This window comes from Clytia hemisphaerica, unplaced genomic scaffold, assembly GCF_902728285.1.
Source record: "Clytia hemisphaerica strain Z4C2 unplaced genomic scaffold, Clytia hemisphaerica genome assembly, whole genome shotgun sequence".
Lineage (NCBI taxonomy): Eukaryota > Metazoa > Cnidaria > Hydrozoa > Leptothecata > Clytiidae > Clytia > Clytia hemisphaerica.
The window spans coordinates 1-12,667 of record NW_027103789.1 but is presented as its reverse complement, the minus strand read 5'-3'; the positions used below and the strand labels follow the sequence as shown (position 1 = coordinate 12,667).

The following is a 12,667-nucleotide window of genomic DNA, read 5'->3' as shown; positions in this document are numbered from 1 at the left end:
GATAAAACACCTCTCATTTAACAAAATAAAAAACAAGTTTTATTTTTTCAAGAGTCTCATTAAAAAAAACATAATAAAGTATGAAAAGTACCGTGTTTTGTTTACTTTTTTATTCTAATCCGTGAGAGTGAGTGCGCTGTTTTGAGTGAGCACTCCGCCGCGGTAGAAAAAGCACTCCACCGTTTATTTAGTAAATAGCGCCATTTGGAACTAGTCGTTGTATTCAGAAAACATATAAAAAAATAGATCCCATTGAAAGTTTAATCTGCAGCGAAATACAACGACGTGGTTTACTAGTCTACGTCTGAGACGGAACATGGATAGCTGATTAGCTCATTATTTGTGAAACTTTGGTGAATTATGCAGAACTATGAGACCGAAAAGCCTCTTTGTAAGCTTCACTGAGAAGGAACAACTTAACACGATAACAATTATTCTTCTCTATTACAAGAGAGAAATCTACCCTACCTATCCAATGTGATGGTGCTTGTTTTAGTGAAAAAGACTGGTAACGAGATATCACGATAACCACCGATGACGTCATCAGACTGGATTTGCCATCGATAAACTGTCATGTTGTTGATGATACGTTCTTGGTTACATATAGCGTTCGTTTTGTCGTACATAGGGAAGTGAGTATCACATGCCTGTATAGAAAATTATAGAAGTTAGTTATTTGAATTTCAGGCGACGATGGACAATATAAATGAAATAGAAAGGAAAATTTGAGACCGCATTCTAAAGCGACCCGAATGCTCTCTTTTCTCTGGCTGGCTATCCGAAGATCTAGGGGAGGGCGCCACTCTTTTCCCTGGATTTCGTCACTTACCCTTGAACCTTATTTTTAGTTGCTGAGCATCAAGCAGAGTACCATTGTTATACTAAGTACAAGGTCTTTGGTATGACCAGGCCGGGAATAAATGCCACAACCTTGTGTTCCATAGCTTGATGTTCTACCTTTATGCTTCGGCCGCATGAAAAATGACTAGGAACATTTTCACAATCTGTTCTTCTTCACAACAGTCACTTAAAACTTCGCAATATTATACACTCCCTAGCAGGGTAAGTGCACAGTCAGATGTATTCAGGTATCGACTGGAGGTAAATTGATTATCTAATTAGATTTGTGGAGAAAAATTATAAATATCATAATTACCGTGACACAAATCAAAGGGTAGCCATTAACTGCTTCTTTCTTAGCTTTGCTGACGTCAGCATAATCTGTTAACGACACAACCACTGGATTGAGCGGGAAAGTGACATCACTTCGCACACGCCGTTCTTCGATGGAGACGATGGCTTTCCGTTCCCGTATCAGAGATAACGCATCGTCAGGGTGACGTTTTAACAACAACGTGAATGCAAGACGTACGTTGACTTTTTTTGAATGATATAACTTAATTGGTACTGAGAGACGAGATATCCCTGCATCGAATTTCAGCATCTAAAAATTGGGTAAAGGAGAGGATGAAATTTACAATTTTTAGCAAAGTTCGGTTTTCAACTTCTCAAATTGGGTTATGCATTGATGGTGACTATCAATATTATCGAATAATGGAGTGTATCGAATAGTAGAAAGTCGAATTAGAGAGCTCCAACTGTATACTCTAAAACGACAGTTGATAGATTTTACAGTGGAGTCTGCATAGCTCTAACACGCACGAGGAACACTAATTTGTTCGATTTAAGGAAATTTCGAGTAATGGAGTAAGGTTCATAAGGCATTGTTAACTGCAGGGACGACAAAACTTGTTCGAGTTAAGGGGACATTCGAGTTAAAGAGGCTCGAGTTAAAGAGACTCTACTTAATGACAGATGAATTGTAAGTTCGTCATTTTTCGCAGTCCTGTTATTCCTATCATCTTAAGGGCTTTTGATGCGTAAGCTAAACCGGCGTTTGAGACGACGGGAACCGTCCAGTTGCAACTAAAGAATTTCACTCGACAATGAGCCGAAAATGGGCCGACTATAACGATTAAAAGATGTAGAAATAATGTAGATAATGTGGGGTACAGATGGAACTAAACAACGAACGGAAACTCACCCTTGCAAACGGCTCATAATGGCGTCCTGATATCGCAGAACCATCATTAGTTTCCAAGGAGACAGAAGTTGGCTTGGTGACGTCACCATCTCTTTCGACAGTTACATAAACGATGCTTTCTTTCTCTTCTTTCGATGGCTCGTAAAAATAATATTTCTTCTCGCTGAAAAACACTTGAGGTTCTGAAATAAAACGGACGAACGATTAATAACGAGTCACATGCGTTTGACTTAAAAAAAGAATTAATTTCCAAAAAAGTGAGGAGGCCATGCCCCCCGTAAATGGGACTTAAGAAGTATTCTTACACATTCAAAAATTGAATGATGTCATTAAAAAAATTGACAGGACCTAAGAAACTTGTGTAAACGTAATGTGGCAGATAATATTCCTCAGAAAATTGCAGACACGTGACCATAATAATTTGATTTGCGTAGTATTGGAGCATTCCTTTAACACTTTTTAAGTAATTAATATTTGCGATAATATAAATGGAGAAATAAAAGGATAAAACTATTGAGAGTCCCAACTTACTGTCATTATCCTTGATGATGATTCGCGTCCGATTATTCATCGTAATTCGGACATTGTAATAAACACGGTCAAGCCAAATGTAAAATATTTCATCTTTTTCGTACACATTATCATCGACCAATTTGACCTTCAGTAGAAAGAAAGTTTGAAAAAAAATGTAATTAATAAAACAAAATTTTCTGTTCGAAAAGTAATATTTTTCATTTTAAAAAGGAAGGTATAGCCAAGCTAGCCATACATTGAACAATAGGTATTTTTTATAAGAATACACTTTATAAGAATGTCCATGATGAAAATGGCCAAAAAACTAAGAATATGGTAAGAATATCATCATCATGGAATTTAGCAACTGAACCTAAAAATGTCATTTTTAATGCATTTTAACCTGTAGATTGCCAATTTCGATCTTAACCTAAGAATACCATAAGAATATTTTTTGGATGATTTTCGCCAAAAAAGTTAAGAATATCCATGATGAAATGAAAGAACACCATTCTTATAAAAAAAAGAAACGTGTATATCTATTTCGTTTTCCGAATGCAAGCAAGAATTTCTTTCGATTTCATGAAGATCCTATCATTCCAAGCTAAGAGAATGATAGAAAGTTTTGAATAGTAGAGGTCTTGATGAAACACATATTAAGAAACTTTATAATGGTTGGAATACATTTAATGGTGTACCTTGCAGTATTTTGTCTTTTCAAACCGTTTGAATTTGATCATGGAAGTATAACTTTTTGGGCGTTCATCGAAGTCGTCCACGACACGAGCACTGGATTGTCTGGTGTAACACAACACGGAAACCTCTTGTGAAAGATCTCCTTCACGTTGAATGGGAATTTTGATAACGCCAGCATTTTCATCGAATTCGTATTCGTCCTTTTCAAAACCAACTTTGGGAACTTGAAAAAGAGAAATAAAAAGTAAAATAACAAAAGTATTGATTTTAAGCGAACATCACATGCCTTTGTCATACAATGTTGAATATGCCCCTCGCGTCGAACGACAAATTCGAGTGATTCCTATGTACGCGGACGATAAGGTTTGGCTTTCCACCTTCCAATATCTCTCTAAGGGATAGAAAAACAACAAAAAGTTCTCCAAATTCTTTCAAAGGGTAGAGAATTTTTCTAAAAGATCAAGTTCTCACCAAAATTTGTGGAAAGTCTCTCTCAGCACTACGGATCGGTTGCTAATCGCACATACCTATCATCTCCGGGAAAATTCATTAAGTGAGTTTACAAATATTTATAAATCAAGCTCACCATCATTTTCCAAATCATGTATTGTAACGATAGCCTTGGAATGAGTCGTAGATAATCTTCCATTTCTTGGATTACGAAGCTCTACGTTAAAGCTCTCTTCCCCCTCCATCTTAGGTCTGTACTCGTCATCATAGATTTGTAGATTGACTTGAATTGAGGTAACGCCGACACCAAATTCAAGAGTTTTGAATATGCCTTTGTAGTCGTCATTTGCTGTAGGAGATATAACAAGATAAGTTATTTATAGAGATTTTGTAGGATTGTTATTTTTTTATTGAATATTACATGTTGGAAAAGCCAATCTTCGTGCTTCTTGACAACACCAGAGAAGATTACGTTATTTGGGCCCGTTTTTCTATGAATTCAATATAATCTGCTTGTCGACTCTCGCCAATTCGAGCTCGATCGGGGAATCATATTTGTTCGAATTACAAAGAGAAAAATTTAAATTAAAGAAATTATTTTAAGAGAGTTTCTCCCTGACGGGGACTGAGAATTCGTTCAAATCATTGAAACATTCGAATAATAGAAGTTCGGAATAAGCGAGAGTTTACTGTAGAAGTTGTAGAGCAACCCAAAAAAACTAAGGATAAATAATAGCCCAAAATGTATGAGCCATTCATGAGTGATAGATAGATGTCCGCATCGTGGTCTGCGAGCTGTATAATTTTGGCCCCTTACATTTAGCAGAGACTGGCACATGTTCTTTAGTCATAATTTGAACGTAAGACTTGAAGCTTCGGTCGAGTCCAGTCCTCTTCACATTCAAACGAATGAAGCCAATGTCTTCAGATACTTTGTATTCCGTCTTCTCCAATGAAAACTCCAACTCTAATAAACAAAAATTGCATAAAACAAGTAATACTTTAATGGACCTACCTATTTATAAAACGAATAATTAGAATTTAATGGAAGTAATGTATAATTTTAAATTTCGATTTATATATCTATTGGAACGGAGAAAGCAATTAAGAAACGCATCGATGTTTAACGGTGAAAGAAAAAATAATATCGACACTTTAATCAATCATTCATCTCGAGAAAATCTCAAAAAACCGCTTTTTTCGGGACATTTCCGGTTCTAGCGGCCGCAAAATTTCTTTTTCGAAAATTGGGCTCTGTCACATTTTGGGCATTGCCATTTTACATCATTGTGCAAAAAATCATGAAAATCTGTCTAGTATAAGTTCAAAAAATGAAGGAAAACCGTTTTACGCCGGTTTTCGGCTGTTCCGGCGATTTTTAAGGAGTTCCGGATTCAAAGGATGATTTTTTTGGAAATCAAACAATGCTAAGTTTTGGGCATCATCATAAAGAACATTTTTCTGTAAAGAAACAATTAAATAAGTTGAAAAAATGTGACGGAAATGTGAAAAAACGACGATTTCCGGCACATTTCCGGTTCTACAGACCGGAAAAAAATTTTTTTCGGCAAACGGTTTTCGACACCTTTTCGGCAGTACTAATGTGCATCTATGTGCAAAAAATCGCAAAAAACTAATGAGAAAATCTCGAGAAAATCTCCCGCTTTTTTCGGGACATTTCCGGTTCTACCGGCCGGAAAAATTTTTTTTTCGAAAATCGGGCTCCGTCACATTTGAGGGTTTATAGTAATGCACCTTTGTGCAAAAAATCAGAAAAATTGAATGAGCCAATCTCGAGAAAAGTTGGTAACTAACGAACGAACGAACTAACTAACTAACGAACACGGATTAATTTATAGGACCTCCACCCCACCGGGGTAGGTCCAAAAATGATTAAAACTTCGTTTCCTAAATGGGAAAAAATTATGTTCTCAAAAGGTTTCATCCCCCATTAAATCATTTTTTTAATGCCTTTTCAACGTTTGGACGCTTCTTCTTTTGAAATTGCCAAAAGTATCATTGCTTTCTTTGTGGAGAAACCCGCTAGCTTAACATACCTATATTTCAAAAATTATCAAAATATTTAGGGAAGGGGTACAGTTGTAAATTCCCGGGGGGGGGGGCAGCTGGGCAAAAGGACCGACGGGTATGTGCGGGTCCTAAGGGTACCTTTTCCAATATGTTTAAAGTGCACTGTAAGGGTCGGAAAAACTAGAGATGCACTGTAAGGGTAATTTCACTGTAATTTCAGAAAATTCTTGAAAAATCTAGATATTTTGACCAAAAATGCTAGAATTTTGACCATTTTTTGCACGAAAGGGATCGAAATTTGGGGAAAAATGCACTCTAAGGGTACAATTTTCACTGATTTTTGCTGCACTGTAAGGGTGAAATTATAAAAGCCAATTTTTGGCCCGCACATACCGTCAGTCCGCAAACCGAGTGCCCCCCCGGGTGTAAATTGCCTCTCTAAGATATTGGCTGGCCAAGTCCTGTACTGATTGACATGACATGACTAGAAAAGTAATTAGTTTCTGGGATATGGAGACGTAAAATAGTCATATACCATCTTTAGGGTCGTTCAATATGGTGACCACACCATCAGATTGAGTTTCATTGATCAAACTACCAAACAAAGGCTTCAAAAACACTTTGAACTCTTCATCAATCTCATATGTTGTATCATCGATAATCTTGATCTCACAAATTTTCTCAACCTCACCCTAAAGTTTGGAAAATGAATCTTAATTTTTGTTGAAAAATTGAAGAAAAAGAAGTTGAAACGGTCGTTCATTTTCAAACAGTGATCTGGAACATTTTTGCAGATACATCCCTCCAGCTTTCAGTAGAATGTTAATTTGTAAGTAAGTAAGTCTGCGACCGCAGTCGGAGGCGGGATGCCTAAGCATCAAGAAGCAAGCATCAAGTACCATTTTTGTACAAAGTACGAAGTCTTGTATGATCCGACCGTGGATAGAACCCACGATTTTGCGCACCGTGACCAAGTGGTCTACTTTTGCACTGCGATTGACCGTTAGCTTGTAGTCATTACAAAAAGGTAAAAAAAGGCTGAAACTCACTTCTTCAAAAGTGACAATACTTGGTTCTTCTTCATCGAATCGTGAAATGTAATCATGATATGACGTTACTGCATAACCTGATGTACCACGCGCCGAATCTGAAATAAAAGGAAATCGTGAATATTAGATGGCAAAATAGAGATCCTTTAAAATGCTATAATAATTGGTAACCGCACTGCAAGTCCTGGAAGGCCGGATAGATTATACGCTCAGAACCTAGGTTTTTTTAGCACTATATAGACTCTGTTGAGGAGAAAACTATGCTTCGCCCCGCTTACAACAAGATCCGCGAAATATTTCTAAGCAAACTCAAAAAATGCCAAATAAATACTCTTTGAATGGTTATCTGCGTCAAAGAGGCGCAAATAATGTGTATTTCTACAACCAACATGCAGTAAAAGTCACAAAATCGTGAAAATATTGCCACCCTATAGTACCACCCGCGAAATTAAGTCCCCGCGAAATTTTTGAATTTCGCAGATAGGCCCAACCGCGAAATTTAATCCCCGCGAAAGTTTATCCCATTAAATTATGCGAAGCTCAACACTTATTGTTTTGAGCACTCTGGTGACAACAGCAGTCTATGCTCGCTTACCCGAGCCGCACTGATGAGTCCTGAGAAGGACGAAACACATGTCTGCGGATAAATTATTGGTAGATTTGTTGACAAAGAAAACCACAAATCGAATAAAAAAAGTCAAAACTTTGTTGAGCATTGTAAGCTTGAGTTCAATCAAATATGAATATTTCATACCTGATTCTGTAATACAATAGACTTTGGTCAACTTCTTGGCATCACCCTTTCGTTGCAAAAGTATCTTCAGAACGCCAATTGATTCGTTAATTTTGAATTCTGACCCCACCATGGAGACAATGGGTTCTAGAAGAGTTGGAAGAAAAAGTAATACTTGTTTTCAATGATTATGATTTAAATAATTTGAGGAAAAGTAGGAGAATTGGGGAAAAAATAGAAAAGGAGACTGGAAAACTGTACATATGACTCTCTTTAATTCGATTTTCAAGGGAACCAGCAGTTTTCTGCCCATTAGAGAAAGATTCGAATTTCAGAGAGGATTATTTGCGATTTTTCAGCTAAAGTTGGGTGAAGGGAGAAATGTTTCAAAGTTCGAATTACAGAAAAATCCGACAAAAAGAGGTTTGAATTAATTAGACTGAAAAATTGTATTCAATTTGGTAACATTTAGAAAATTTGATACTAACCATCTTCTGGGTCTGTGATAGAGACTGTCATATTACATCCATCCCCAATCAATGTATTAACACCATCCTTTAATGTCACGCTAACCGTTCTCATATTATCATAAAAAACATCATCAATCAGTTGGAGACTGGTACTAGCAATGTCTTTACCAGACTTCCAATGAACCACTTTCTCACTTTCCACAAAAGCTTTATTATCAGTATCGAATTCTTGTTTGATTACCATGGTAGCGAATGCGGATGTTTGTAAATTACCGAACCGTTTAAATTTTAAATCAGCCTTTAAATCTGTTTCTTGAACAGTAAATTGTTCCTGGTGAATACAAACACGTGACCATTTCAGTTTCAAGTTTTGTCCTCTCAAAGCATTCCCGTTTCCGTCCAAAACGTCGAAAAAGAAAATGTCATTTGTCGCACTTGAGCTCCCATTCAACAAATATTCAATGATTCGATTATTTACATCGTCTTGCGAAAATTGAGTAATGATCACACCTTTATTTTTTACGTTGATTAATTTCCCTTCTTTGGGATGACCCGTTATGTTAAAAATGATGGAATTACTTTCAGAGTGTGAGTCCACGGCTTCTAAGACATTGATTGACAGTTTAGTAAAAATCTTCTTTCTGCGCACGCGTAGAGAAGTTATAAGTTTGTTTGTGACGATAACAGGTGCATTTTTATCGATTGCTGTGATCTCAATTTGAACTGTTATTGGACGTTTCTGGATTCGTTTGCTACCTTTCAAATAATATCCTTCGTTGACCCCATCACCAGCAGCAACGGTAAAACTATCAATGGTTCCCATGGACCCATCGTGTTGGTATGACAACCGATTTTCCGTGATATCTTGTTGCGTGAATCGAAACGTGCGCGTGATACCATCCAAATAGATTACTCCGTGTCGCGGTGGGCGGTGGATTTGAAAAATGACATTGTTCAGTTTGGTGTCATTGTCATAGGCATTCAATTCGAAAGGTGTGATGATTTTTTCTTGTCCTTGTCCGGTATAAACGATGGATTTTTGAAGTACCGGCAACTTGTTGTCAACACTATCAATATGTATACGGAAAGTCCGGAACACTTTATTCTGCCCGTCCGTCACTTCAAATTCAAAATTGTCCGCCTTTATCTCGTCTAAACTTGTATGTAAATATGAGATTTTATTAGCTGCCAAATCTAACTGTGTAAAGCGTGTTAATGGTATCCCAGAACGATCGGAGTGCTCTAAAAATCCTTTTAATGGTAGACGGGTGACGATAAATTGTAAATTCTCATCCGGCGTGTTGATATCTGAAGCACTTAACACGTCCGTAGTAAGGATAGCCCGGCTGTTTTCGAGTAACCGGAGTCCCTTGTTGACGACGACAGGAATGATATTGTCTTCAGGTGTAATGATGATATTGAAGATCTGGTTGATGAGACGATTGAAACCATCTGTGACATCGAGACGAATTAGATCACGGTCCTCGCTTTTCATATTCAAGTGGGTATATCTGAATAGAAATTACTGTTGATGGATGATATCGCATCGATTTCAAGAGTCGAACAAGGTTGTCTGTGCTTAAAAATTATGATTTTTGATGGAGTGTGGAAGCTCGGGTAAGTTATGGCATGTCTCAAAAACTGAAAATTACCATAATTTTTAGATCGCATTAGTCGACAGAAAATGACCAAACAAATGACTGAACATGAAGGGTACTATGATGAAGTTTCTAAGCAGGTGTGTAACCTAATTGTTTTTTGCCTAATCTTCGCAAAAAAACACAAAAATTGATTATGACGTCATAAAAACTAAAAATTCAATTTCTCAAGAATGGTTTATCCAATTGTCTTCAAACTTTCACCAAAGATGTATCTCACTAAAGTCAATATTTTGAAAAAAAATGTTTTTCGGATTTTGATGACGTCAGCAGAAATTATTAAAACACGAAAAATCCTAGTTTTTGCTGACGTACTTAATCAGAATTTCTGAAAAAAATTTTTTTCAAATGATCGACTTTAGTGAGATACATCTGGTGAAAGTTTGAAAACAATTCGATAAACAATCCTTGAGAAAATCAATTAGTTTTTAAGAAGTCATCGATTATGACGTCATAATCAGTTTTAGGTTACACATCAGGCTAGAAACTACATCATAGTACCCTTCATGTTCAGTCATTTGTTTGGTCGTTTTCTGTCGGCTAATGCGATCTAAAAATTATGGTAATTTTACGACATGCCATAACTTACCCGAGAGAAGCTGGGAAATCTTTTGTGAAAAAAATTATTTAGAGAGTGGAAATTTTGAACTAATGAAATAACGACAGAGTGACCGAACAAAACAATCAAAAACATAAATCTTCGTTAACTTCGGAGTTTTGAAATAAATTCATAAATTCGCTCTGCACAGTTTCGAACACTTTCTCAAATGATATTTAGCAGCAACAATATATATGTGAAGAAGCAAGAATTTCCGTTCAACTATACTCACTCAGGAGAATTATAAAAAATATATAAATCTTCGTACCTGATTCTTTTCTTATCAATATCAGTTTGCGTAAAATTGTTTCCCTTGACCAAATCTGTATACAATTGAGACGTGTTCAATTTCTGTAATTTGCCAGAAATCGATTCCATCATCACAATATACATCAGTTGAGAATCTTCCGAATCAAGATCTTGTGCTTTCAAATTACTTGTGGTGATAGTTTTACTTTGACCGCGATCGATTCGTAGACCAGTATTGACGACAAGGCGTGGTTGTTCATCATCCATTGGGATGATTGTGATATTGACCATACCCTCAGTTGTATGAACACCATCAAAGACTGATAACTCGAATTGATCCTTGGTCGTTTCAGTTCCTTTGTGTTGGTAAATCAAAGTGATGTCAGTATCTCCTGATAACACCTCATATCCAAAGTCCGTTGCCGGGTTAAGAGCAGAGTTGTTTTGAAGGAGTAACTCACCATTGATTGGTTGCTTAGTAACGAAGAAAACAAGTTCGTCTGTTGGCCTGTCACGGTCGAAAGGATTGATTTTGGACAAATCAAAAATAATCAAATCGTCTTCAATACACACAATTTGACTTTGGATGAACAAGACCGGTGGCTCGTCATTGATTGGGGCAATTGAGACATGGACTTTGACCTCTGATGACGTATTGTTGCCATCGAAACAACGCAAATTGAATGAGTCCATGTCTGGTTCGATTTTGTTGTGTTTGCTTTGAACGTAACTGACTCTGCCCTGATTAAGATCAGAAACTCGGAATTTTTCAACTGGGATATTAGGTCTTTGTATTTCAGAACCATCTAGCGGGGTCAAGTTTTCAATGAATCCAAAAAGTGGTAATTCAGTCACGTTGCAGTTAATATTCTCAGGTGAGGTGTCAGAATCGCTAATATTGATTTTGAGGATGGATTTCTTTGACTCTACAACTTCGATCAGAAGTGGGCCATCGATTTTAGGTGGCTGACTGTTGACAGGTGCTATATCGACCGTTAAAGTGAGACCAGAATATAACTGTCCACCAATGAATATATCTTGATCGTTTTGTGGGATGTTGAGGTTGATCAAGTCTTGAAGTTTTTGTGTTCCAACTTCTCCGTCTGTATGGTGGTAAGCGATTTGTCCACTCGCAATGTCCTCCAGTGTGAAAATATTAGTTGAGGCACCTATAAACAGAGAATTTGAAGAATCGTTTTGTTCTTCGCTGCCTTGCAGAGAAATTTAAAAAGTAAACTATATAGTAATTCAACTTGTTGCCGCGTATCAGACCTAGGTATTGAATTTTAAGCCGAAAGCTAGAGGCAAAATTTCGACCTTTCCCAGTGATGCCTTGAGATGTACGCCGCATAATGGATTACGGATTCAATCTGGCACTTTCGTTGTCCTCACGTTTTGTTTGTACGAAAACCACACGGGTTGCGTATCATAGGTTGCTATTATGAGGCATAGCCGAAGGCAAGAGTCGAATCTGCTATGTAGAATTTGAAGCCACTTAGACGAGAGACTTTCAAATTATTTTCCCAACACAGAGTGCCGAAAAATGATTTCAAAAGAAAGTCACACTAAAAACAGTGACAAGTGAAACTTTCACTAACAAATTTTTTGTTGGTGAAAGTAGGTGGGCGTGACAAGTGAAAAATTCACAGACACTTTTTACCAAAAACTGTCCTCACTGAAACGTCTGAAACGTGTTTGATGTGAATTCATTTTCTCACGCAAGTTGTTAAACCAAGAAACGCTTCCATAAAATCTCACTGATAAAACTTCACAGACACATTTCGTAATTCTCAGTTTTAGAGAGTATTTCAAAACTGACCATAAAACAGTACTCAGACAAAAGGACTGGAAATAAGTTTACTCCATTCACTTTAAGTGTGTACTATTTTTTGCTACCAAAGGGAAACTAATCTCGAAAGATTTGGTCTAGCTAGCTGACACGGTTTCCACTGAGTATAAAAAAGAGTGCACACTTAAAGCGAACATACTTAAGTAAATTTTACAACACATCAGGTCTTAGTTAGCATACCGTTAGCCCCGTTTACACATGCTTACGGCTTTTTCTTAAAATAAATGCCCCTTCTGGAGTGAAGGCGTTCATTGGAATAGAACGCTAATTTATGGAACGTTATATACTGATATAGAATGGCACGCAATTCGTGCTGGAAAGATATCA

General features: G+C 37.0%; 1 protein-coding gene across 1 annotated transcript; it reads right to left on the bottom strand.

The window, feature by feature from the left end:
* Nucleotides 1-468: 468 nt before the first annotated feature.
* LOC136806235 (FRAS1-related extracellular matrix protein 2-like) lies at nt 469-11,660 on the bottom strand (the record flags this gene model as incomplete). Its single annotated transcript, XM_067062792.1, is given in 12 exon segments — nt 469-647; nt 1,157-1,444; nt 2,045-2,226; nt 2,576-2,702; nt 3,256-3,476; nt 3,840-4,052; nt 4,521-4,670; nt 6,270-6,426; nt 6,784-6,881; nt 7,538-7,663; nt 8,005-9,497; nt 10,511-11,660. Coding segments are annotated over 12 exon segments (4,384 nt in total), but the record flags the coding sequence as incomplete, so codon positions are not given.
* Between the last annotated feature and the right edge of the window lie 1,007 nt (nt 11,661-12,667).